Source organism: Micromys minutus (genome assembly GCF_963924665.1).
Source record: "Micromys minutus genome assembly, chromosome: 4".
Taxonomy (NCBI): domain Eukaryota; kingdom Metazoa; phylum Chordata; class Mammalia; order Rodentia; family Muridae; genus Micromys; species Micromys minutus.
Genome location: NC_137973.1, coordinates 34,410,172 through 34,437,297, shown reverse-complemented (window position 1 = coordinate 34,437,297; position 27,126 = coordinate 34,410,172). Strand labels below are relative to the sequence as shown.

Genomic DNA, 27,126 nt, shown 5'->3' with positions numbered 1-27,126 from the left:
CCAACCGGACCGGAAGTGGCAGGTCCAGTTGGCTGCGCTGTGTGCTAGAGCCTCGTGGAGGGCGAGGTGAGTGTTTCTGGGTGTTTAGGGATCGCGGGGCGCGGTTTCCCGCACTGTGGTGTTCATGGTGAGCCGACGCGGTGGAGGTCTCCTCACTGAGGGCACCAGGGAGGCAGGGAGGATCCCCTTGGCCGCGGCCGTCTGCACCGCAACCCAGGGGCCGCACGCTGCCCCTGGGGCCAAGGCCGCCGGAACTGCCCGACTTCCCTCGAGTATTTCGGGGGTGATGTGCAATAGAAACTTAGAAGAGTAGGTGCGGGGGGTAATTTGAGAGTGACAAGGTCTCAGGAAGGAAAACAAGTGAAGTCATTTGAGAAATAAGCCGTTACATTAAAGTAACTGGGTTCCTGTGGGCCCCTGTATTTGCAAACATCTTAGTCCTTTAAACCCCTGGGGTTGAGGCTCTGCCTTTGAAAACAGTAAGCAGAGTGTTACTATGACTTCAAGCGAAACCGAGGAAGTGCTAGGTAGAAAACTAGCGCAGCAACTCGTTGATGGCCAGCTGGAGATGAAAGTGCAGCGAAGAGAAAAGTGGATAGACAAGACAGACACGTGAACACACATAAAAGCTCAGTCCTTTGGTCTCGGCTCTCAGAGAAGCTGCAGTACTCCCAGAATCTCCGCGTGTTTATTATATACAGTTGAACATGAAGCAGGGCTCATTGTATCCAACTGAACAAGGAGACAGGGTTATTGCATACAGATAATAGCTAATTGCAATAGGGGCAGTCTGTAGGGAGCAGTCTTCAATCAGTGAACATTTTCTGGAACTCTATAAACGTCCCACATGAGCCTGAGGAAGGCGTCACCTCTCTTATTGGTTTGAGGCATTGAAGTCCTTGACATGGTTACATTCCTGTCAGCAGGACCCATTCACTCTGGGCTTCCTCTGCTCTACACACAGGGTCTCTGAATTCCAGGGATCTGTCTGTCTCTGTTGGGGTCATACACCTGCATTTCTTTGTGCCTGACCTTTTGTGTGGATGCAAGGGAACTTGCTTACATAGCAAGTACTTTACTATCTGAGCCAAGTTACATGCTTTTGATCACATAAAAAACAGTTCCTGTTTGTTAGCCGTCAAATGTACCGAAAAAAAATTGTTTATTTGCACAGATTGCCCTCCCTGTGGCATCGGACATCCTAACATGGGGCTTACCAAACAGTATCTCCGATATGTGGCTAGTGCTGTCTTTGGCTTGATTGGCAGCCAAAAAGGTAACATTGTTTTTGTGACACTCCGTGGTGAGAAAGGACGCTATGTGGCAGTACCCGCCTGTGAACACGTTTTCATCTGGGACTTAAGGAAAGGAGAGAAGGTGAGTCAGAAATAAGTAATTGACACCGACTCTTGGGAGGGTGAAGAGAGAGAGCCTTGACTGACCTGCCGCCATCCGTTTGTGTGTGGGCCCCCAAGAGATAACTTCCCTTGTTTTCTGGACAGCTAACACCAAATTCTGTTGTGTTCTGAAAGTCACTGCCAAGCAGGAGCTTGCTTCTTAGATGTGTGTTTGTGTGTTTTCATAGGTCATTCTTTTTAGTCATTATTTAGTTCTGCTTGTTCTCACAGCCAGTTGTCAACTATTAGGATTTACAAAGGACTGTCACTTTGCTGTGCTGTGGAGTCCTTCTCTTAAACATTACTGGTGGGCGCTTTAGTGGTTGAACTCTGCTTCGACTGTGACTGAAGCTATTACTTTTTTGCTAAGCATATAGAGATCGTTGACTTATCCCTCTTTACTATGTGACTCCCATAGTACATATAGATTTATAGGTATATGTATACTTGTTGCTACTGAGAGCCTCTTGGGATGAAAGTGTTAGCACTGTGGTGCCATGAGGTTGAGTTAAAGCCAGGATGAGTTTAAAACACTTTATCAAAAATCACTTGGATAAAATTCGGTAACTTATTGCCCCGGATAACTGGCATGCATACCCCAGTGACAAGCTTGAGAGGAAATGATTGCCTTTTGAGGTGCTCGTGATCTTTGCTTGTAGAGTTTTATGCTTGTGTATCAGTGACTGGGAATTGTTGGTACTGGGTTACTGAGATCATTCTGTCTGGATACATGCCTCACTCTTCTGACTTGGTTTTGATTTCTATGATTTCAGATCCTTATCCTTCAGGGGCTGAAACAAGAAGTCACTTGCTTGTGTCCTTCCCCAGATGGGCTGCATCTAGCAGTTGGCTATGAGGATGGAGCTATCCGAATCTTCAGCCTCCTCAGTGGTGAAGGAAACATAACCTTCAATGGACACAAAGCAGCTGTCACCAGCTTAAAGTACGATCAGCTGGGAGGCAGGCTGGCTTCTGGGTCAAAGGTGAGCCTCAGAGACAGGTATCTAGGGTTGCTTTTCTCACCCTGGCAGGCATAAATTCACATAAATTGTGCTATGAGATTGGATTTTCTGTCCCGAACTAGTATACATTTGGGAGGAAGTGAGAAGGATGGGTGCGCATGAGGTGGTGTTCCACTTGCTTTCTGTTATGTTCTCTGATAAAAGTCTGTGGAATGAAAGAATTAGAAGGAGAGAGGTACTCTGGACTATATCATTGTGGAAGAGGGACCAGAAAGTGTACAACAAGGAAGATTGGAAAAGAAGATGGTCATAATTTGCCAGTGAATCTGTAGAGTTAGTATCTTTCCTATGTTTTAAAAGTTGATGAGCTTTAATTCTTAATCCCTTTAATCCCAGCACTCGAGACAGACATTGCTATGAGTTAGAGGCCAGCCAGCCAAGCCGTGTCCTCTGGGGATATGCAGTGAGACCCTCTCTCAAAGAAAAGGCAAAGAAGAGAACCATTTCCCAGCACAGAGGAAGGGGGAACGAACTATTGCAGTTGTAGTTACTGGGAGAGGAAGATCAGTTTTTTCCAATGGCGTGGCCCTGGGTAGTTGGCCAACATATGAAGCTCCAGTTTGTTGTTGCTCTGTATGTTGTTCGTTTGTCTTTTTAAAGAAGGGAAAAGAGCATGAGGTTGGGTGGCTGTGAATGTTCTGGGGAAGAATATCAAAATATATGAAATTCTCAAAAAATGAAAATACGGTAAAGAAAAGATTGACAGATTTGAAACATAAATTTAAAACATTAAAATTTTTACATTAAAAAATTATAAAGAGAAAATCAGAAAGTATTTAATAAAAAACTATCATCCACCTATTAGACTTGTAAATTAAGATGTAAATAGTAACATGTAAAGGACAACATTGATGAAAAAGAAACAAGATGAAGTGTCTTTATTGGCCACAGGTAATGGGAAAAATTAGCATTAGTTGGTAGAATGCCTGTCTAGTGTATAGGAGTTCCTGGGTTTGTCCCTAGTACCACATAAACTTGTCCTATACTAGAAGAATGGGAGTTCAGGGTCAGCCTCGGCTACATAGTGAGATCAAGGCCAGTCAGGTCTGCATCAGACGCTATCTTAGAAAAACAAATTAAAATGGATACCAAGGGCAAGCATTCTTCACGGAAGGAAGGGAATTGGCAGTGGTGTTTGGAAATGTGATGATACCCAGAGAGCACAGATGGGTTGCTAGTCTCAGAGATCTGTGGTAGTTCTATAGATAGATGTAATCTGAGGATTGTTAAAATGGTGTGAATCTAAAACTGTAAAAATAACCACATCCTTTAACCAAGAACATCTAACTGTAGTATTTATTTGTAGTAAGATAAATGCACAAAGATTTATGCATGTGAATTTTCAGTTTTGCATACTTATAGTAACAGAATTAGAAATGACTCATTTGTATAAAATATGAAATTTAAATCATAATACTAGAAACTAGAGTGCAACAGAATTAAGTTTATCAGAGTTCATTAAATAAAAAGATAGTTTGAAGCTAAATATATGCCGCAAACTTTTTCCTTTGAAATTTTGTGGTTTTGATGTGGGGTCTTGCTCAACTGTCCAGCTTTGCTCCCAAGTGGCTGGTACTATAAGGGCGTGCCACCATACCTAGTGAGCTCTGTTTTCTAATGCAGAAATTAGGAGAACAATGTGAAACTGTCTCTGCTCATCACTCCTGGGTGGAAGGGTGGGCTGCCTTCTAACCCATGACGTGTAGGGCAGTAGAGTGCCTTTGTGGTGATTGAGCCCCGTCACTTGCCATTTGGCTTCTTGTGGTAAGAAAGCTTTTTTCTTGTGTTTTACTTGGTCCTCAAGGATACAGATGTCATTATTTGGGATGTGATCAATGAAAGTGGCCTCTACCGTCTAAAGGGACACAAGGATGCCGTCACACAGGCTCTGTTCCTCCGAGAAAGGAATCTGTTGGTTACAAGGTAAAGACGTGATGACTTTGGTTGTAGAAGAGGGGTTGGCCTCGTTGCCTGTTGCTCATGGTTGTAAGTCAGTGTGCTTTCTCTTAGGCTGCCAGCTTTCCTCTAACCTTCTGCCTCTCAGATGCCAGACTTATATACTGACTTACAGCATATTAATTTTTTTTCTGATTTTCCTGTACAGTGGGCAAAATCCTAAACTGTGTGTTTGATAGCCTGCCTGCCTTTTGAGCAAAAAAAAAAAAAAAGTGCTTTAGGGCCTAATGAACATCTGCTAGGTTGATCCATTTGAAAATTTTATTTTTCTTCTGTCAAAAGTGATCAAATATCAGTTTCATATGGTTCAGCCTAATATAACCCAGGCATTTACTTAAGGAAGACTAAGATCATGGGGTTTGTTGGGCGGTAATTAGAAAAACCATTGTAGTTCCTCAGGAGGTTACCTCTCAGTGTTGGGTGGGCTGAGAAACCAGCAATGGGCCAAGAGGCCATGTGAGAAGCTACTGAATAATGCAGGTCAGAGGACATGTTAAGGATTTTACAAGATGTGGATTGAGAATCAAGTTTTAGAAGCCACAGAGACAATGTTTTTGGTATGGAAAAAGCTAAGCTGATGATACATATGACTGGAGCTGAGAGCTCTGAGGTGCTTCCATGTTAGACAGTCAGAATGTCAGTGCTGTAAGGTGGAACGGTGGGAGGAAGGCAGGTGATTGGTGAAGCTTCTTATTTTCACGCTGAGCTGGCCACCTGGGGAGTTGGAATCTTTGCTTATCATGATAAACCATAAGGTAGAATAGCTTCCAACATTTGCATTACTATTCTAAAACAAACAGGTTATTCACATTCCTGTTAGGTTAGCAGTTCTTCCTAGTAAAAATCTTTTTCTGGTTTTTCCTTTAGTGGGAAAGATACTATGGTAAAGTGGTGGGACCTTGATAACCAGCACTGCTTCAAAACAATGGTTGGCCACCGAACTGAGGTATGTATTACATCATGGGCTCCAGAGAAGAATGACAAAGCAAAAGATGGTTTCTCCTCCGGCCTTTTTGGGCTCTTTACTAATCGCTGGTCTATGTCCTGTCTTGAGAGACATTGAGGTTGGCTGGGAGGAAGCAGTGCCAGCCATTGGAACAGTTGTAGCTTCTCTGGTCTAATACACACTAGTCTTGGGTGGCTTATAACCTCTGACTGAGCTCATCATTTTAATTAGACTCACATATGACTGTTATATTAGTCAAGAGTTCTTTTAAGGAACAATATATAGAATGAACCTTGATATACATATAGGCAGGGGAATTATTTGAATGACTTACAGGCTGTGGTCCAGTCTATCTATGAAAAGTCCAAGAATCTGTTAGTGGTTCAGTCCACAAGGCTGGACGGCTCACTGTTCTTCCATAGATGCCAGAATCCTGAAGAAATAGGCTCTAATGCCAGTGAAGAAATGGATGTGCTAGTGAGATGGAGAGCAAGCAAGAAAGAGCTAACTTCATTCATTCCTGTAGGTAGGCTGCCACCAGAAGGTGTAGCCAGACTAAACAGAAGATCAGTGCTAAGGCTGTCATCTTCCTACCTCAAAGAGCCATATCAAAAGTTGATCTCTCCACTTTAAAAGATTTAATTAAGAAAAAAAAAATACTCACAGGTGTACCAAATTATTTGAGTTTTAGTAATTCCAAGTGTAGTCAAATTGACTACCAAGAATAGTCATCACAACTGTAGGGATGTTTAGTGACATTATGTCCCCCATGCCTTCCCCAGTAACTTGCATTCATCAAAAGGCTAGTTTTATATTTACCTGGAAAAGATTTATTCAGCCGAATTTAGAGAATATTTTAAATATTCCTGCCTCCCTTTATATAATGCTTTCAAAAGCATACTTGTAATAAGTGGAAAGTGATTCTGTGGAAATTGACTGGCAGCAGTCCTGCTGTGTCTACTGTTTAATTCTTGGATGCTAAAGGCTGAGAAGGACGCAGTGGGCGTTAATGAGCATGTTTTATTTGCCAGGCATTGATGAAAACAAGTGTGAGACCCAGAGTCATGGATTGTGCTGTGGTTTTATGATGAGCAGCTATTATCTAAACAGGGCAGTACGAAAGTAGAGACTTAGTACCACATGAAAACAGTTTTGCCATAGGCCATCCCTCTGGAAAGTGGTTGTTAGTGAATTTTGAAAGATTTACCTTAATATACTTTTTCTTAGATTTGAAATGTCAGAGAAACTTCACTGTGCCACTTGGAGTATTAAAAAATGTGCTATGTAAACTGTTTTGTTTAGGTGTGGGGCTTGGTTCTGGTTTCAGAAGAGAAGCGACTAATCACTGGGGCTGCAGACAGTGAGCTGAGAGCCTGGGACATCGCCTATCTGCAAGAGGTAATTACTGTGTATGGATCATGGCCAGCTGCATGTTTTCACAGCTTGACTACTGGCTTAGAATCTGGTTTGTAGTGGGAGTTCTTACACTGATGACCTGCAGGCCTTCTAAACAAAGACTTTTCTTCTGGTGCACTCATTGAGCTATTGAGGAAGAAGATTTAGGCTAACAGCTTTTGGTAATGGTGTTGTTTAGATTGTGGCTTCTTAGCCTTGCATTCCTGGGCCTTTGGGCATATGTGGGGGAATATTAAAGGTCTTTCTCATCAAACAGCGTCTATGTAGGATTGCGCATTTTGTATGCAGATAAATTCCCAGGATATGTTTACTGACTGTCAGCTTAAGTGTGTATGGGGTGATTGTAACTTTAGGCTTAGCTGGGGCTGCTGTATGGCCACAGAGCCAGTAGCCATCAACTCTATGTTTGTATGTTTTAAGACTTGGCGTTCGTTTTTTCTTTAAGGAGAAATTGTAACACCGTACGGTGCCTCTGTTATTACTAATACCAGTGTCAGTCTTTCTAGAATATCTTCTATAAATTTTGAAGTTGAGGAAGAGTTGAGCTGTTAGTTTTATGCTCTTACCTGTTTGTGTATGGTCCTCATACTCTGGAAAGCCAGTGAGGCAGTATAAAGAACAATGCTTTGTTGTCTATATTGCCAGTTTCTAGTAAATTCTGACATTCTCCCAACGTTGAAGACGTCTGTCAGAGGTAACTAGTCAAGATGTAAGTGGCTATAGGAGATGTCTACGCCTTTGGGGTTAGAGGTCGTCTCCTGAGACATTTGAACTTTTATTCTTCTATCTTTATAAAATAGATTGATGACCCAGAAGAACCAGAGCCCAAGAAAATCAAAGAGAGTCCTGGAATACAGGACACACCTGAAGCAGAGGACAACACCCTTGAGGCAGATGATGAAAAATCTGAAGATGTAATCCTCTTTTTGTCTTCAGTTGGGCTGAGTAATCTGGCAACGTGGAACAGAATCTCAGATAGGCACCTCTAGGGGTCATTTAGGAAGTGTTTTGTCACCTGTGTAATTAGCTTTTCAGAGGTTTAATAGGACAGACATCTAACCTCCATGTTCTCTTGATTCCTCTATAGCGAATACTTTCGTTTAGAAAAGCTGGCTCCATAATGCGGGAAGGAAGGGACAGGGTTGTGAACCTGGCTGTGGACAAGACAGGCAGGATTCTTGCTTGCCACGTGAGTACAGGCTCAGAAAGAGTGTTCATTTCCGTACTCGGTCTTTCATAATGCACGGTGGGCATGGGCTTTTCTTTTGGTTGTGGTACTAATTCAGAATGTGAGTTTGGAATGATAGCTTGGTGGTTAACGCCGAGCATTGCCCTCGCAGAAGACCTGTGTTTGCATCCCATCATTCAAGATGGGCAGTTTGCAGCCACTTGTCACCCAGCTTTAGCAGGTGTGATCATGCTGGTGTACACCTACCCACATAGACACATAGATGTAGACACAGACGCGCACACACGCACACACACACACACTTTAAAATTTAGTATATATTCCTGTGTATCTAATGTCCTAGCACAGTGTTCATAACAACATGTAATAACTATATTTATTATTACTAGCCATTTATTAAAAGCTGGCTTTTTCATTAAATTGTTCAAGTTGATTCAGCCAGTAAGGGAAGACAGATAAATGTTGCTGTTCGGTTCTTACCTGGTGTAGACCGAGTTATAAACTGCCTGTCCTAGACTCACACTGTCTGCCTTTTGCCTTCCTAGGGAACTGATTCTGTGTTAGAAGTATTTTGTATTCTTTCCAAAGCAGAAGTTCAGAAGAAAATGGATAAGAAGCTAAAGAAAGCTAGAAAGAAAGCAAGGTATGTTTCTAGTTTTTATTTTTTTTTAATAAGCAATAGTAATAAAACATCCTGGATAACCATATTTTACAGAAAAACCATGACTTAAAGGAAATATTTACTTGATTACCTGTTTGAGCTAAGAGCTAGAGAATTTGTGGGGTACCAGCACCCTACGAGGTTTGAATTTCTAATTCGCACTTCTTTATTCCCAACACATTTGTGAGTGGCACTAAGATCCACACAGAAATGTATTAGAGATTTTTAAAGCCAGGCAGACATCTTGGGATTGTGTCCGCCAGTGCTAGGGACCCAGGGACAGGGGACTTCAGCTTTCTGTAAGACACTTTGAGGCACAGGTGTCTGACCTCCACACACATAAACACACAAATACGAAAGAAAGAAATTCTTAACCAAATTTAAAAGTGATTTTCAAAGTCATCTGATGGCAAATGTTTTCAGGTGTGTTCTGCTCACATGTCAGGGTCAGGCTAACTGCAGTTTAGACTTGTCTGAGAAAGTTCTAGAGTTAGAGAAGTCCATCAGGAATGCTTCGGTGCAGTGACCTGGATGACATATCATTGCAGGAGATCTATGGGCATTCCAAATCTGTTATCAAGGTTAACACTCAGTGGACTGTAGTCTGCTCAGTCAGTTCTCGGTAACCCTGTGTCCAGGCTGCTCCCCCAGCATCGCTGCACTTGTTTGTCCCGAGACCAGAGTGTGGCTTTGTAAGAGCAAGGCTGTTCCAGGGAAAGCGGCTGGTGAAACGCTGCTTGTTTCCCTTTCTAGATTGAACTCTGCCAATGAGGAGGACCCTGAAACGAGCATCTCAATGACTCTGCAGGATGAGATCCTTCGGGTAGCCAAGATCAAGACTTCTGCCAAGATCAAGTGAGTGCAGAGTCAGTGTCAGCGATACAGAGTAATAGGCCACCAAGTATCCCTGCTTTGTCCCAGTGTTTGCCAGCCTGTGTGTGGAATACATCTGAAGGTGGCCATGTGTCCGTTTTTATTATTGCCTTTATTGATGCCTTCAGTCTGCCAATTAAGAAAGCTGTATAGTCTTTGTTCAGAAGGTATTTTAAATCACACACAACACAAAACTAAGAGCTGAGCCCAGAGTGTTTTTTCCTTTTTCTTTCATTACTTTAAAAGAAGCCTGTGCTTGTGGCTCTCTGAGATGTTTCAGCAGGTATAAAGAAAGGTGCTTGCTGGCAGTTCTTACAGCCGAACTTTGGTCCCCGGGGCCCCTTGTAGACGCAAAGAGCTGACTCCTCCAAGTTGTGCTCTGACCGCCACACTCAAGCTGTTGTCCATACACTCTTCATACATCATACATACACATTCAAATAAATAAAGTAATTAAAAGGTTAAAGCCTGTGCTCCACTGCTGATCAATACCCAGAATGCTATTAAATAAAAATTATATATACATGCGTGTGTATATGTGGTAAGACTATGGCTTTAGACCATCACTAAACTTTTTATACAGAAAATGTTGGCTTCATGAGCCAAGATAGTAGCTCCCCATAAATAAAATGAAAAAAAAAATGTGATGACTTTCCCATGCAGATCATTTGACCTGATTCATTCACCTCAAGGAGAGCTAAAGGCAGTCTTCCTGCTGCAGAACAATCTGGTGGAACTGTATTCGCTCAATGCATCCTTGCCAACCCCTCAGCCTGTGAGGACAAGCAGGATCACCATTGGAGGCCACCGCAGCGATGTGCGCACCTTGTCATTCAGCTCGGACAATATAGCTGTGCTTTCAGCTGCAGCCGATTCCATTAAGATATGGAACAGGTCTGTGAATTGATGTTTTCCGAACCTCTATCCAGTAGAGCAGTCTTTTCTTTCAAGTATTTTTGGTACTTTTCATGATTGGCTCTTATCCTTAAGAACCTAAATACAATTCAGTAAAAAGATACGGTTGGTGCATTTTGGCCTTTGGTTTACAGAGCTTTTGTTGGAAATTTGGTGTAGTGCTGTTGAGACTACTCAGCAGATAGAAGTACTTGCCACTAAACATCAAATTCAGAGTAAAATAAATCAAGCTTTTCTTTCATTTGGAGCTTGGGTTGCATTGGCTAGAAGAAAACATACAGTCATTGCCCCTCTTTAATTGTGTAATGCCTTCAGAAAGTGTACATTAATTTTCATTCCTGCCTTCTCCCTTAGACCTCAGATGCTGCTGATGTTGTCTCCTGCTTTACTGAATAGACTGGAACCATCTAGAATATTTGATGTGCTATCAGGTCCAGGGGATCTGACATTGTCTTATGGCCTCTGCCAGTACTACATGTATATGGTGCACAGACATACGTGCAGGCTAAATACCCATACACGTAAAAATAATGAAATTAACTTTCAGATTATTTCAACCTGAAACTCTTTATGCTCTGCTAGGCCTTAGGGACTAGGCCCTGTCTGTGGTCAGCCTGGTCAACACTTTGCTTTACTTTTTACTTTGTATGATCTCTTTTCTTCATGGTAATTTTCCTCTCTGAAGAACTCTGGCTTTGGTTATAATAGTTTCCTCTTGACTGAGACAGATGTGAGCTAAGAGTTAGACTTGTTTCCTGTCATGTCACTGTCTGTGTAGCTCAGTGCATTGAAACTCTGACTTGTAAGGTGGGAGACAGGAGTCTTTAGCATGTCCTTTCTTACAGGTCTACCCTACAGTGCATCCGCACCATGCCTTGTGAATATGCTCTCTGCTCCTTCTTCGTCCCTGGTGATAGGCAGGTGGTCATAGGAACAAAGGTAAAGCTGGGCCATCTCAAAAGATCCTGAGAAATTGGACTTTTTTAACAGCGTATTGGTAATTTAGTATATTAGAGGTAGATAATAGTTTACTGGCTTTTTGTTTTGGGTGTTATTAAAGCTTATTTCTTTGTTTAAAAACATCAAACCATATGTCCAATTACAATTAAAAAATTAATGAAGTCGGTACAGAGGCAACTGCTATGAGCATTTTGATGATTATCCTTACATGTATCTTATAAATGTATGTAATTAGATTTAATTGATGGTAAGATATATTAGTATGAAATAATATAACATTACCAGGTTTGACACAACATAGCAATATAAAGGCAAGCCGACCCGGTCTTCAGTTCCTGACTCATTAGTTTGAAGACAGCCATAAACAGAGGGATTTGGATTTAGATTGTCTTTCAGACCTTAGGGAATGCTGCTTCACCCACACAGCCATGACGAGACTTGCTGAGCCCCGTCGGAACACTCTGCCACTGTAACTTTGCAATCTTTGGAAAGTTGCTTCAGCCTTTAACCTGCTTCTCTTGGAGGGCACAATAAACAGACTGGTCACAACAAGAGCAAGTAGTGAGAATACAGTGGAATAGGTCTAAGAGGATGTATGTGTCTAGACAAGGGATTCTTGTAGCCCAGGCTGCCTCAAACTGAAGATTCAGCCCAAGTGCTGCATCTGTATTTGTGTGTCACTGGATTCAGTTGTGGGCTGTTTTGTAAAGTATTTTGCAAGTGTATATATCATCCTTATGCCTTTTCAAATATGCATGCATTTTATTAGGAAACCAACATACCATAGTGGCTATTTCTTGTCCATCAAGAAGTAAAAAATGTTGGGAGCCATTCTGAGTCCTGTTGGAAATAACATTTCGGTTGAAGGCTTCATTTTTCATCCTTCCTTCAACAAATGTGCATGTGTTGTTTGTTGTTGGGAAAGTTTTATAGATTGCTTTGAGGGCTGCCTATAAGGCTAATGTGTAGTCCTGGCTGAGACAGGGTGAGGCAGTTAGCACTTGTCTCTTGTGATCCTCATGACATCTTTCAGATGCTAGTGATGCAAGCTCCTTACTGGAAATGAATTCTATATCAGTAACAGAGTAAGAAAGAAGCAAGCCTGGGGCTTTGGTCTCCTTGCTTCCACTGTCTGTCATGTGGCATAGAAGCTCATGGAGTTATTAGACTTTTGCCTGTGTCTATTAAATGCTGACACCAGGGTCATGGCATATACAGATTCTAGGCAAGAATCATGGGAGGGTTCTTGTTCTTACTGTTAGTGTGTTGCAGAAAGAAGAAACCAAAACCAGTAGGAGAGATTTGGTAGACAATGACAGTAGACTTGAGTGGTCCATGTAAAGCGTAGGTGAAATTTAAAGGCTACTAAGTTTCTATGTGAACTGTTGGATTTGTCTATGGCTGTGATATGGAACCAACAAAAGAGGCAGAATCAAGAACTGCAAGGTTGTACTATTCATAGGAGTGTATGAAAGCAAGCAGCCCAACCCTCGTTGGCAAACAAGGTGTTTCATTGGGAACAGTATGTCTTTCAGATGCGGAATGCAGAAAGTATTTAGGCAGAATTTATTTCCTAAACAGTTAGCCCATATTATTGCTTTCTAACTTTGAGACATGACTAATGAAGTCTGTGGATGTGCTCTTGACAGCTCTGTTCACTTTCCCAGACAGGAAATCTGCAACTTTATGACCTGGCTTCTGGCAGTCTCTTGGAGACAGTAGCTGCCCATGATGGAGCGCTGTGGTCCATGTCTCTTTCTCCAGATCAGGTAACTGCACGGGGCTTTAAAGCTCTGGGCTTCTGCACTCCTAACTGCATCGTAGATCTACCAAGTTTAGCTGCCTGAGAAAGGTTCCTCTCGGGGTTGCATTAAAGAAAGCCCCCCACGTGTCTTTCTGATCTTTAGATTTCACAGGCATATCATCTCACACACCTGTTATATGAACAGCTGCTAGTGCAAAATTGAGTCGTGTAGCTGTTGATCCTCAGCAGCATGGCTTTTTCTTTTAGATGTGTTTATTCATTTAAGGTGCCCCAGTCTCTCTCTTAACACCTTAGCCGAGGATGCAATATACTTTGCTGGTCCTGGAGTGTAGTCCAGTGATGACTAGGGAAACTCTAGTCAATGTGTGACTCTTGTGACACAGTAATACGTCATTGTTGCTCCTGTGTGCTCATGGTGCTTTTTATCCACTGGCGTCTTACAGGGGAACTGTACTTTGGCTTTGTCCAAATATTCTCAATGATAGAAATCCTTTATCCACTGGAAGTCTATATATTTGGAAAAACTAGATTTTAGGGTGGCTGCCGTCACTTAGTATAAAATACACATGGATATTTTGCTGTGAGATGGGGCTGAATAAACTGTGGTTGATTTTCTGGATTTGGAAAACAGCCATTGCCGGTGTCTGAAGCAGGCACGCTGCAGGAATAGTTAATGCTTCCTGAGGTGGGCACTGGACACCATTCATGTCCGTAAAGCTAATCTTACTGCTCTACAGCAGATTCATTGCTGTCTGCTCTCTTAGGTGAAGTTGAGAACAGAAAGAAAGGAAGGTAGGGAATCTCACACTTTTCCCTAAAGACTTCTCAATGGTGCTAAGACTAAATTACCTCAGACTTCAGCGATGATGTCTCAGTGTTGGTGTGCACTGGCATTCGCAGTGAGCCAGCAGTGAGGGGACTAGTGAGGGTGGCCATGGTTTTCTTCATTGTTGCCATACACCATTCAGTGAAACAAATGTTAACTGTTTTGATGTGGCTACACGGCAAAGTTTTTGTGCTAAAATAGTTACCTGAAGTGTCATTTGATTTTCAGCGTGGCTTTGTGACAGGTGGTGCTGATAAAGCTGTCAAGTTCTGGGAATTTGAGTTGGTGACAGATACAAATGGCACCCAGAAGAGGTGAGGGGAAATTTGTGTGGGGGCTTTAGCCTTTCTGTGTCAAGTTTGGAACTGTCTGGTGTTCTTACCTTACTTCTTCTTGATGCTGTCTGGGCAGACTTTCTGTGAAGCAGACTCGAACCTTGCAGCTAGATGAGGATGTGCTGTGTGTCAGCTACTCTCCCAACCAAAAGCTGCTGGCTGTATCTTTGCTGGACTGCACTGTGAAGATTTTCTATGTTGACACTTTAAAGGTATGGTGGTTTTGACTGGAAATATTCTTTCTGTGTGACTTTAAGAATTTAGGATGATCCCATGTATTAATTTTCATTTTGTTATTATCTCTTAGGAACCTGTTCTGATGGATTAGGGAGTGGATTAGGGAGTAAAGTTGGGAGGAACTGGGAGGAGTAGAGGGAGGAACCATAATCAGCACATATTAACGTGAGAAGAGAATCCATTTCCAATAGAAGGAAAGAGAATTGGGGTGATAGCCAGCAGTAGTGTATTTACAGATGTGCTTATAACACTGAGTGAGTCTGAGGAACCGAGTGTCACAGCGTCATCAGTTTTATTTAAAGCTTTATAAAGTGCTAGCTCATATTCGGCAGATCTGTAGATAGAAATCTCCTTTAAAAGTATTGCTAGGTACGGGCTGCTGGGTGTTCTATCCCAGGACTGGCTTGTGCCTCAGGATAACTGTTTAGGTGGACTCTGAGGAGAAGGCTTGAGGGGGCCTGATGTACTTTACTGGGCTTCAGGGTTCTTGGCAAGTATGTGTAGGGTCTCCAAAGTGGACACAGGTAATATTAGCAAGCAGTTCAGAAATGTGTTCAGTATTATAAATTTATAATTAGCTCCATGTGCAACAGATTGTATTTTGTTGACAAACATGAATTAATCATATTCTTTCTTTCATGTTTAGTTTTTTCTCTCACTATATGGACACAAACTGCCTGTCATATGCATGGACATCTCCCATGTAAGTAAAGTGTGAGGCTCTTTTCTTTTTTTTTTTTTTTTTTTTTTTTTTAAAGATTTATTTATTATATATAAGTACACTGTAGCTGTCATCAGACACACCAGAAGAGGGCATCAGATCTTATTACAGATGGTTGTGAGCCACCATGTGGTTGCTGGGATTTGAACTCAGGACCTCTGGAAGAGCAGTCATTACTCTTAAGCACTGAGCCATCTCTCCAGCCCGAGGCTCTTTTCTAATTCATGGTTTTTACTTGATTGTATAGCACTTGTGCCATTCTGCTGAGTTTTTATAGCTTCCTCCAGAAAGTCACAGGTCTGTATTATAGTCATAGCACACACATGGTAATGTCTAACAAATAGATTCTAAGTTCTTCTGAGCACCTACAGTGGCTCTGGAAGATTGCTGCTCTAAATTCCATAATTGGTAGAACATCCAGAAAGTCACGGTTTTTCGGAGGCAGCCCTTTATACTACAGAATAGCACAGTTCGAGGATTTAGATATTATAGTATTTTGCTTTGGGTAAATACTCTCATTCTTGGGAGTCAGTTTTTCCATTGTGTCCTTATGATTAAAACTGTGTATTTGAAAAGTGTCTACTTTGTACCAAAGGTGAACGAATGGATTTCTTTGGTTCTTGAATGAACACAGCCATTTGAACCATTTGAGGGAATGGTGATTGTGGGGAGAGGGGGTGATACAAGAATAGGTCATAAAGCCTCTAATAGGTTCTCTTCTCTTTACTTTCCCCACTGCCCACAAATCCCATTCCAGAGTAGCCCTTTTCTTGTTTAACTGAGTGATCAGATCACTTGACCTTAAGACACAAAATAGCACTGTACTATGACATTGTCCTATGACAGGGTCAGAGTTCATACATTCACTTTCCAACCGTTAAAAAGCTCTGTAAGTCTAAGCACAAGTATTTTGGGTAGAGATGAATATATTTTGGCCCCATCCTGTTATTTTTGAAGAAATGAATTAAATATCCCGTTTAGCTTTTTAGCTGTCTAGTTTAATTAAATGCTAATAACATTTTGTTTCTGTGTCATAGGATGGAGCATTAATAGCAACTGGTTCTGCTGATAGAAATGTGAAAATCTGGGGTCTGGATTTTGGGGACTGCCACAGGTCTCTCTTTGCACATGATGACAGGTGGGTGCCTCCTCAGATAGCATCTATTTAGCCATTCTCGAAAGCTCCAGAGAATAGGCCTTCCCAACGAGTGTAACAAAGAGTGCTCCAGCTCACTCCCTCGAGCCTCTAACATTACTCTCCACCCTTAGTGTGATGTATCTTCGCTTTGTGCCTAAGTCCCACCTTTTCTTCACCGCTGGGAAGGACCACAAGATCAAGCAGTGGGATGCAGACAAGTTTGAGCACATCCAGACGCTGGAGGTAACGCCTGCTTCTTTTCCTTGACTGGTACTTGCCTTAGTTGGGGTTCTTATTGCTGTGAAAAGGCATGAGGAACATGGCAACTCTTAGAAAGAAAAACATTTAATTTGGGCTGGTTTACAGTTCAGAGTATAGCCCAATGTCAGGGTGGCAGACATGGTGGTGGACAGGTAGCTGAGAGTTCTACATCTGGAACCACAGGCAGCAGGAAAAGAACTGAGAGCCACTAGGCCTGGTTTGATCTTCTAAGACTTCAGAACCTACCTACTAGTGACATACTTTCTTCAGTAAGGCCATATCTCCGTGAACTGCCATTCCCTGTGGGTCTGTGGGATCATTTTTATTTTAACCACCACAGTACTTCAGGAACTTCCTTTAAGAATATTTACCCTACCCACTAGCATAAACAGTGGTAACCAATGGAATAGTTTGACTTCCTTGGGTCATTTTGTTTTGTCTTTATCCAGGGGCACCACCAGGAAATATGGTGTTTGGCCGTCAGCCCTAGTGGAGACTACGTTGTATCAGCATCTCATGACAAGTCACTGAGACTCTGGGAGAGAACGAGAGAGCCTCTTATTCTTGAGGAAGAAAGGGAAATGGTAAAACCTTTCAGTTTGGTTTCATGATTGATGGGGGTGACTTACAGGACGTCCCTGCTGACATTTTCTATCCAGTGTAGTTAGAACTCCCCCAGGAGGTATTTCCAAGACCACTTTATGGGTTGACACAGGTGCCACTGGCATTATGCTTTGAAAGAAGCCCTTCCGCTGCCTTGGTCGCTCTACAGTCTCTGTTTTCCACTCACTATGACTTCTGTGTCTCTTGGCAGCAAAGGGAAGCGGAGTATGAGGAGAGTGTGGCCAAAGAAGACCAGCCAGCAGTAAGTGCATCTTTTGGGATACAGGAATTCTATTTCTATAATTAGAATGGGAGCTGAATTGAGAGTAGATGCCAAAGGCATCTATGTAGTGTTTTGTTCATTTGTGTAGCTAGTTCTGTGATTAGCTTAGTATGAGAATTCTATCATGGCTTTTTCTTTTTCAATGAAACTTTATAAAGAATTATAGTATTTATTCAGCAAAACAAAAATTTAAAAATAAACTCAAATTGGATACATTATAAACATTTGCAGGATAGTGCTCAAGATGAAACAAATAGAACATTTAATATTGTACCTATCCTAAATAGGAGATAGTGACTGTGGTAATTTTTATAAAATAATACTGGCCTTATTCAGGATCTTATATGTCTGGTAGGTTCCAGGGGAGACCCAGGGTGACAACTACTTCACTGGAAAGAAGACAATTGAAACAGTCAAAGCGGTAAGTTGGCTCTTTTAATGGGTTTCTGACTTTTTAGTAAAAACCTTACCCTGTGTCAACCACATAGCCTTGTGTACCGCAAAAGTTGATGAATTCCAGGAGTTGATCATTGCCATTGTCTGATGCTCTTGGTCTTGCGTCTGACCAGCATGGGACTGTCAGTTAGGGAAGCTCATCTCTCCGTGTTCCCAGGAGCTGCCCTGTTGTGTCCCCATATCGTCTTGTCTGAGTCCATGGTATTTTTGTCTCTTTCTTACAAATTACAAATAAGAGAAATACTGACAACTGTAAATGCTGCATTATACTCTAGCTGGCATGTCTTTATTAAGCTGATTTAGGCTACATTAGCCAGGTCTTTCTATCTCTTGGGTGTGTACTGGGATGATCGCTTCCTTTGTCATCTGTGTAGGCTGAGAGGATCATGGAAGCCATTGAGCTGCATCGAGAAGAAACTGCAAAAATGAAAGAACACAGAGCCATTTGTAGAGCAGCAGGGAAAGAGGTGAGCATGTCTATCAAGAATTCCTGAAGAGACCATTCTGCCCTAAAATGAGATAAGGAACTGTGATAAAGACAGTAAATGTTACGAGTCTGGCTTTAGAATAAGTCAGACTGGGAGGAAAGAGGCTTCTTTTAATGACTTAGCTTAATTACTTCTTTATAGGTTCCTCTTCCTGTCAATCCCATCCTGATGGCTCATGGCAATATTTCTGTGAGTAAGATGTCTGTTTCTCCTGTTCTGGGGATAACTTCTGAGATATGAGGGAGTGAGGAGGCATTGTGATTTGGGGGATATGTACTGTTGGAAGGCCTTTGTTTCCAAAAGTCTCAGTGTCTTCTCAGAGGGCTGCTGGTGGAACTCCCCCGGATGCATCTGGGTTAGATCAGCCTCTTCCACCTGTAGTGCTTCTGTATGTCCAGCATCCACAGCCCTGGAGGCTTATCTGTACATGCCCTCTGATAAAATCTTTGTCAGAGCAATTGGCATGTCCTAATTATAACCCTATGTAACTAGCTCCAAGCCCACACAGCCTGCTATGTGGGGTGGACATAGGCCCTGGAGGAAAGCACTCAAGAGCTTCACTAATGCTGCTGTTCTTCCTTTGTAGCCTTCGGCGTATGTGTTAGAGACTTTTAAAGGGATCAGGTCAAGGTAAGTCCTAGCGAGCACACTATTGTAACTTGACAGGACAGCCGTCACTGAATGTCTGAGTGTGAGATACAAATTGCAAGATGGTGTTCTTTCTTTAAATTGTAACTGTCAAAATTTTGGTAGCAAACAATTATAATACATTTTAAAGTATAAAAAAGGAGGAGGCTCTTAAAGTATGAAGGGTATTTTGAAGGGACATGCGTTAAAGGAAATAGTGCATAGGTCAATCAAATATCAACTCTCAGAAGCTGTTTTATTCCACGTATTTTGTCTGTATACGAAATTGGAATCATATTGTGTAAGTACTACACACAAACTGATGGGCCCACTCAAGCTCCAGAGTCACTGCTAGGTTTGGCTCTTACTCTTTTCACCTAGGCCTTGAACATTTACTCGTGCTACTAATATCTTAAGAACATTGTTAGCCAGCATCAGTACAAGTAATTACTACTGTTTGCTGCTGCCCTTGTTGTTTTTCTATTACTGGTAACGTCTCAATAAACAAGTTTACATATATATGCCCTCGAATGTTTTATATTATATTCATTTGATTAACAGTTATAATCAACAAGTGTGATGTAAAGTTTTAGCTGCTCTTCTTTGTGTTCTGCCATAGTCTGACTAGTTCTAAGGATTTGATACGAAGTTTATTTTCTAAATTGTGATGAGTACAATAATCCTTACAGAACTGAATAGAGCTGCTGAGGGTAACGCTGAACTCTGTACAGGGACTCTGATAATGGAGATACAGAAACGCATCCACGATGGGAAGGTTCAGTTCAGAATGGTTAGAATTGTTAAACTAAGGAAGAGATTTTTGATACAAACTGAAATCCCCTTGAGATTTCTCACTGGAAGCAATGGCGTGATACTGGAACAAGTTTTAGAAGAAACAGGATTAAATGGTCAAAGATCGGTGTGAGAATCACCTAATTACCCAGTCATCATCTCAGACTCCAAAGCCTTGAAATACATCTGCACACTTATACAACCTTATACGCAGCCATAATACATAGATTCATAAAATAACAATTTGTGTGGGAAAGAAGCATCCTGAAGATGGGTTAGAATGGAATTTTTAGCAAGGCTTAATGAACAGTGTTTATCTGTAATACTTCGGTTTTTCCCATTATGCCAGGGACTAAAATACTCTAAACATACAGTGTTGAGAGTAAAAGACATTTAGAAGAATCACTTTGAGTGTGAGTGAATATTTAACTCTGAATAGACAGAATTCTCAGATACAAAAGCAGGAAAAGCAGTAAGGGGAAGTCAGGGTAGCTGACAGCACTGAGGAGTGTGATGGTTGCTTTTCCTCCTCAGTGAACTAGAAGAGGCCCTGCTGGTGCTGCCGTTCTCCTATGTCCCAGACATCCTTACACTGTTCAATGGATTCATCCAGACAGGCTCAGATGTCGAGCTGTTGTGCCGGTGCCTCTTTTTTCTCCTCAGGTAACATGTTTTTACAAATACTGTGCGCCACATTGCTTGGGACTTAGAAATTCTGTGTTTCATTTTTGGAAACTGTTATAAAATAGCCCTTGCCATTGGGCAATCACTCCTACCTTTAAAACAAGGACTGTGATGACCAACTTTTCAGAGTGGCATGTTTGGCTGAGACTAAACTGTAGCTCAGGGGCAGTCTAAGGTGAGGCTAGGTGCATTGTTCACTAGCCAGTTTACTCCATCTATTTTGCTTTAAATTGCAAGACCTAAGCTGATCAGTTTTGTTAGCAACATTTTAAAAATAGCCAGTTAGTGTCTCTAGGTATCTACAGACACAAAAGGAAATGGAGGGGACATAGGCAGGGAAACTAAGGAATACACACATAGTAAACAGCCATTTGGTAAAATGACTAAAATGAATTGGCCTGATTTTGCTTGTTTTGAGACAGGCTTTCAGTATTTATCCCAGCCTGCCTTGCAATATCTATGGAGACTAGGCTGGCCTCGGACTTGCCCACCTCTACATTCTGAAGTCTAGGATTTTAGTTGTATGTCACCATAGCTGGCCTTTGTTTTATTTTTTGAGACATGATTATTTTCTAGCACAGACTGGCCTTTTCCACCCTATAATAAATAGCAGTCTTGCCTTGGTGCCAGGGTTGCAGTGATGAGCCTCCATGCTCATGTTTTTGCATGGGTACTGGGGATCAACCCTAGGTCCTCATACTTGTGTGGCAGTGCTGAGCTCTCACCCGTCCCCACAGAGCTAGCATTCTTGACATTCTGTCTCTCCAGCTTCTCTTTATAATCTCGTTCCTGTGGTAGATTTGTGAGAGAAGATGCTAGTATTACCAGGTTTAATGTAGCATTTTTCAAATCATGACTGGTGGGACACTTAGGTGATTTTTGTTCTTGTTTTTGTTGGTGGTTGGGTTGTCATTTGTTGATTGTTTCAAGGAGGGATAGGTGGGACAGATCCCTTTGCAGTGTGACTGCTTTCTTTTAGGATTCACTTTGGCCAGATCACCAGCAACCAGATGCTTGTGCCCGTGATAGAGAAACTAAAGGAAACAACTATTTCAAAAGTCAGACAAGTCCAGGTAAGTGTCTGTTGTAGACACCTTAAGGTACCATATGCTGGGCAATTCCAAAGATAAGTCTGTACTTAGGGTACACTTTCTGTTGTCATTGGTACAAACAGGACTGTAAAACACTAACAGATGCACTTAGTGAGGCAAGGACGCAGGACAATACTCAGAAGCTGCCGTGTTGACTGAAGTTTACTTTTTTGTATTCTTCTCTAGGATGTTATTGGCTTCAATATGGCTGGTCTTGATTATCTTAAGAGAGAATGCGAAGCAAAGAGTGAAGTTATGTTTTTTGCAGAAGCTACTAGTCACTTGGAAGAGAAGAAGAGAAAGCGAAAAAACAGGAGAAAGATGATTTTAACACTGACTTAGAACTGGAATGCTGTGTCTTTTCCTGTTTCTCCTCAAAGGAGAGTACACATAAACTAAGCTATCGCAGAAGTTGGCAACGTCTTAAAAATACCAAAAAAGAAGATCATGTTGTAAATCTTGGGTATAGATGTATAGCCTTGGCTGAAGAAACCCAACATGGCTGTGAGTTTTGTCTCTCATCTTTTGAAAAGGACAGCTTTAGTTTCAAAATCTGTATTTTTCAGAGTTGGACCTTTAAATTATAGCAAGAAACAAAAGAGTATTTTTTAATTTTGTATTTGATTCAGAAGTGTCTCATATTTATGGCAGATTATTTGTATTAGAGCTTTTCCATTTACCGTATGCATCATTGTCTCCCAAAGGAAGTGCCATGGACTGGGGCTGGGAGGGATGATGAGATGCCTAGAGAAGCCTCCTTACGCCAGTGCAGGTTGTAGTCTGCTTGTAAGATCATAGTGCTGTTTGTACTTTTGGGAATACAGTAGCTTTTTCATTAAAACCACTTAAAATAACTTGCTGTCTGTCTGATTAATAGGGGAGAATTCTGGTGTGTGCATGCATGTGTGTGTCTGTCTGTCTGTCTGCATGTCTGCATGGTAGGAATTTGGGAGGTACAGATGTATAGAAAGAGAGATTGACTCAGATAACTTTGGACCTGGGCTTTTCTTATAGTGGGGGAATTTCTCAATTATTAATTTAGACTCTAGTCAGATTTTTTTTTATCCTTAAGATAAGGACCAGAGAGGCCACATTGAGTTTATCTTCCAAAATTTCTATCTAATGTGACCTTGTTTGTAAAAGCATCTGTCAGTTTGAAGTCATTTGGGATGAGGATAGCCTCTAAATGAGTTAATGCTTCTAAGGGGTGACACAAATTCACAGTAAGTTGTACCATGTGAACAAGGCAAAGTGAGAGATGCAGCTGGTGTTAATACTTGCATCTAGACACACAGGAAGGGCAGTAGTAAAAAGTAACCCCAGATCTGCCAGAAGGAACCAGCTCGGCGACTGTTGGTGCCTGAAGTTTAAACATCTGACCAACAAGCCATGACAAATACTGTAGTGGTGTGAGTGCTCCGTTATGGAGCCCTGGGAACTAGACAAAGTGACATTTCATTGCCTTTGTCATTCTTCTGGACATAGAGTGGAACTTTCAGAGAGATGTCTAAGACTGTAAAGCAGTGCCATTGCTGAAGCCTTGCTTAAGAAAACAGGGATTTTGTTTGTATATTTATTGATTTATATCAGAAAGAAATCAGGGAAATAACACCTTTTAAATAGCCTCAAATGATGCATAAAGTATCTTGAGATTACTTTAACCAAGCAAGTGGAAGACTTGTATAATAAAAACTTCCAAGTCACTGAAGATAACAGAATGGGGAAAGCTCTCCCCTACCCAGGGTCAGTAAGATTCATATAAGAATGGCCATCCTACCAAGAGCAGTTCACAGATTAAATGCAATGCCCAATAAAATTTAAAACAGTTTTTTGTAGAAACTGAAAGGACAATTTTCAGCTTCATAAGGAAACAGAAACAAAGATAGCTAAAACAGTCCTGTATGTAAGAACCAGAGGGGGATGGATCAAGAAGGCCTTTCTCAACATGGTCAGAGCACCTATGAACTCACAGAGAATATGGCCGCATGCACAATGCATTTACAGGTCTGCACCAGGTCCTCTGCCTACATAGTATGGCTTCCAGTCTAATGTTTATGGGATGCCTGAGTATGCAAACAATTGGGTCTCTAGTTTTTGTACCTTCTCTTTGTCTTGCCCATCTCCAATATGATAATTCTATTTTATTATTATCCCCTAGAAGTGTGTTTGTTTTCTAATGAGAGACATAAAGGAAATGGATCTGGATGGGGTAGGGCGTGGGGAGAAACTTGGAGGAATAGAGAGAGGGGAACAAGAAGATACTATACGTGAAAAAATATTTTTAATAAAATGGAATGACATTCACCGTATGGAGTAGCCTGAATGTTTGGGGTAGGATGTCATGGTTTGAATATGTAACGTTCCTCAGAGGACCATGATTTGATGGTGATGCTGCTTCAGGGGATGTGAATGTAAGGTGGGGCTTTGCTGGAGGAAGTCAGTCACTGACTGCTCGTTTCTGATCACTTCCTGTCCCTGCCTCCTGGGCCACTGTGTTAGATACAAAAACAAACTATTTTTCATACTAGGTTAATTATTTATTTAAATATGATTTAAATTTTCCCAGTTCTAATTCTTTGGTAAGTATTGATAAATTTTACCCTTGGAACCAACGGTACAAGGGGTTGTAAGTTCAAAATATATGAGAACTGATTCAAATGTAAATTCTGATAACATTTTCCTTTTTGGCTGTTAGAAGTCAGGGTAAACCGAGGTCTGAGGCATAAGTGGCTGACCACATGGCATTCACTACTTACAGGTCTAATGATGAGTGGCCTTTTGAGACATGATGACTCCAAGAGCAGAGGAGGAGATTGTGGAAGTCCTGTAGACCATGGGATTTTCTCTTCCCTGGGGAAAATCTTTTGGTCGATTGTCATAGTTGCTTCTTGTTAAAACTAGTAAAATAGTCATTAAGGATTATGAGCTTCATGGTTAAATGATATTTTATACAGACACAAGTAACATTTTAAAATCAGAGTCTCCAGCAGTAAGCCAAATCTTGCCCATACAGGCTAGTGTACAGGACCTGGATCCTTGTGTTTTAGCACAATGTCTTTTCCAAAGTGTGATTCTTTTTTCGCCAATGTCCTGGCCTGTCTATGAGAGGCCATCACCACCAGACCCTAGACCATATCAATGTGCTGATTTCATGCACGTTGGGTAGGGACAGATCTAGATTTTTGGACACTGGCTGTGAATTTATCTTTAGGAAGTGAAAAACCAAACTATTTTCCTGTGTCTAACCGATAAGTGGCCATAGTGCCTTGCCTGTTAGACTCACTGCCTTTGAAAGAATAAATGGGCAAATGAATTCACATCCATTTCTGCTGAAATGAAGCGCACCCAACGAATCCCCCAGTCTTCCCGTTATCTGAAAATTTTAATTCTCAGGCGGTCTTTATCTTCCTTCTCATCAACGCTAGCTCTTGGCCTCTTTACTCTTGTGCTCTCTATACTGGATAGTGCCATGTTAGTTACTTTTAGTCATAGTTTACATGCTTTCCTCCTCTACTCTCAAGCCTAGAAACAATCTACAGTAAACAAGACGTCTGTTGTATCATTAAAGTAACACTCTGTTCCTTTGGCCCTTCTTCCTTCTCTCTGAAAAGATCTCAGATTTCTCCTTCCCATACCCTCAGACATCAACTGTGTATAAAGGACTCTTGAAACCTTTCTATTGCCAGCTCCTACTTTCCAGATGAGATCTTGTTACCAAGCTCTGTAGTTCAGTTGCTGGCTCTAAAATGAATTTAAGTCATGCATATTGTTTCACTTTGACCTTGCTCTTTCCTCCTTACCTGATGTATTGGTTAGGGTTTTACTGCTGTGAACAGACACCATGACCAATGCAGGTCTTATAAACAACATTTAATTGGGGCTAGCGTACAGGTTCAGAGGTTCAGTCCATCAAGGTGGGAGCATGGCAGAATCCAGGCAGGCACAGTGCAGACAGAGCTGAGGCTCTGCTTCTTCATCTGAAGGCTGCTAGCAGAATACTCACTTCCAGGCCGCTAGGAGTAGGGTCTTAGAACCCACACACATAGTGACACCTACTCCAACAAGGACACCCCTCTAAATAGTGCCACTCCCTGGGCCAAGCATATACAAACCATCACATTTCACTCCCTATCCCCCATAGGCTTGTGCAAACATGAGTCCAAGTGGGCCATACCTAAATATAGCATAATACAAAATACATTTAATCCAACTTCAATGGTCCCATAGTTTATAGCAGTCTCAACAATGCTAAAAGTCAAAAGTTAAGTCTTTTGAGATTTATCTGACCACTTAACTGTAATCCCTAATACAAGACAGGAAATCAACTGGGCAAACTCCAAACTCTGCATCTCCATGTCTGATGTCAAAGCAGTCTTCAGATCTCCAACTCCTTTTTAATCTTTGTTGATTGCACCAAACTTCTTTCTCCTGGGTTGGTTCTACTCCCTGTTAGCTGCTTTCCTCAGAGATATCCTATGGCTCTGGCATCTCGAAAATCTTGGAGTCTCCAAGGCAACTTTAATGTCATAGCTTCTTGTTTCACTGTCTGGGATCTACATATGATCTTTTGGGCTCCTCCAAAAACCTGGTGTCACTTCTCTAGCTCTGCCTTCTGTAGCACTCAAAGCTCAGGTTGAACCACTCCACTGCTGCTGCTGTTCTTGATAGTCATTCGTGGCACTGGCATTTCCAATATACTGGTGTCTTCCATTGCAACTAGGCTTCATCAATACCTCTTATAGGCTCCCTTTATGGTACCAAGCCTCAAATCCTTTGCATGAGCATTACCCCTCAGCCCTGGGCTGTCAGCTGTAAACAATGCTGCACCTTCACTAGTGGCTTTCCACAGCCTCTCACAGTGACAAGCCTCAGCTGCTTTTCATGACACCTTCATGCCTTCAAAACCAGTACCACACGGGTAACTCTTAGACATTACAAAGTACAGCTGTAGAACTAGGCACAACTTTGGCTATTTCTGGAACACAGCTTTTTTGTGTTCTCAAAAACCAAACCAAACCAAACCAAAACAAAACAAAACAAAAAAAAAAAAAAAAAAAACAAAAAACAAGAGGGATCTCTGCGGAGTGCGCACAGTAAGCGCACCCCTAGGCCTGCCTGATCCAGGGACCAGGAACAGAACTTTGGAACTTCTGTTTCCACCCAGCGGCGACTTGAGGGTGCAGAACAAAGAGCGGCCCATCTGCCACTCGGATCAGCAACTCCTAAAGCTTTAAAGACAGGTGAGTAGGAGGTCTGGGCAGCCAGGGAGCAGAGAGATCTCTGCGGAGTGTGCACAGTAAGCGCACCCCCCAGCCCTGCTTGATCCAGGGACCAGGAACACAACTTTGGAACTTCTGTTTCCACCCTGCGGCGACCTCAGGGCGCAGAACAGGGCTTAGCCAATCTGACACCTGGACCAGTGGAGATCCAGGGACACAGACCAGATACAAGGGAAAGGCAAGAACATATCACTGACAACAAGAT

General features: G+C 41.8%; 2 protein-coding genes across 2 annotated transcripts in view; one reads left to right on the top strand and one right to left on the bottom strand.

The window, feature by feature from the left end:
* The first annotated feature begins 21 nt into the window (after nucleotides 1-21).
* On the top strand, nucleotides 22-22,490 carry WDR3 (WD repeat domain 3). Its single transcript, XM_080915952.1, has 27 exons — nucleotides 22-66; nucleotides 1,175-1,377; nucleotides 2,171-2,380; nucleotides 4,224-4,342; nucleotides 5,243-5,321; nucleotides 6,624-6,719; nucleotides 7,538-7,651; nucleotides 7,825-7,926; nucleotides 8,472-8,569; nucleotides 9,341-9,442; nucleotides 10,124-10,354; nucleotides 11,221-11,314; nucleotides 13,003-13,104; nucleotides 14,155-14,240; nucleotides 14,338-14,473; nucleotides 15,145-15,201; nucleotides 16,257-16,357; nucleotides 16,489-16,600; nucleotides 17,068-17,202; nucleotides 17,433-17,483; nucleotides 17,860-17,925; nucleotides 18,335-18,427; nucleotides 18,590-18,637; nucleotides 19,035-19,078; nucleotides 20,402-20,530; nucleotides 21,531-21,624; nucleotides 21,829-22,490. Exons 2-27 carry the CDS (start codon nucleotides 1,207-1,209, stop codon nucleotides 21,982-21,984), a joined length of 2,826 nt encoding a protein of 941 aa, XP_080772078.1. The 5' UTR covers nucleotides 22-66; nucleotides 1,175-1,206; the 3' UTR covers nucleotides 21,985-22,490.
* A 1,912-nt stretch (nucleotides 22,491-24,402) lies between these two features.
* The window catches only part of SPAG17 (sperm associated antigen 17), a gene marked incomplete at both ends in the record, with an annotated part of 212,051 nt that continues 209,327 nt past the window's right edge, over nucleotides 24,403-27,126 (bottom strand). The window contains one exon of the mRNA XM_080915775.1: nucleotides 24,403-24,539. Within this exon, the coding sequence (XP_080771901.1) occupies nucleotides 24,403-24,539 (137 nt within the window). The remainder of the gene's footprint in view (nucleotides 24,540-27,126) is intronic.

What these genes read in the sequence shown, in the direction of transcription:
- WDR3 (XM_080915952.1), top strand. Translation starts at nt 1,207, where the DNA reads ATGGGGCTTACCAAACAGTATCTCCGATATGTGGCTAGTGCTGTCTTT. An exon ending in ACTTAAGGAAAGGAGAGAAG is followed by an intron (nt 1,378 to 2,170) that starts GTGAGTCAGAAA and finishes CTATGATTTCAG; the next exon opens with ATCCTTATCCTTCAGGGGCT. An exon ending in AGGAATCTGTTGGTTACAAG is followed by an intron (nt 4,343 to 5,242) that starts GTAAAGACGTGA and finishes TTTTTCCTTTAG; the next exon opens with TGGGAAAGATACTATGGTAA.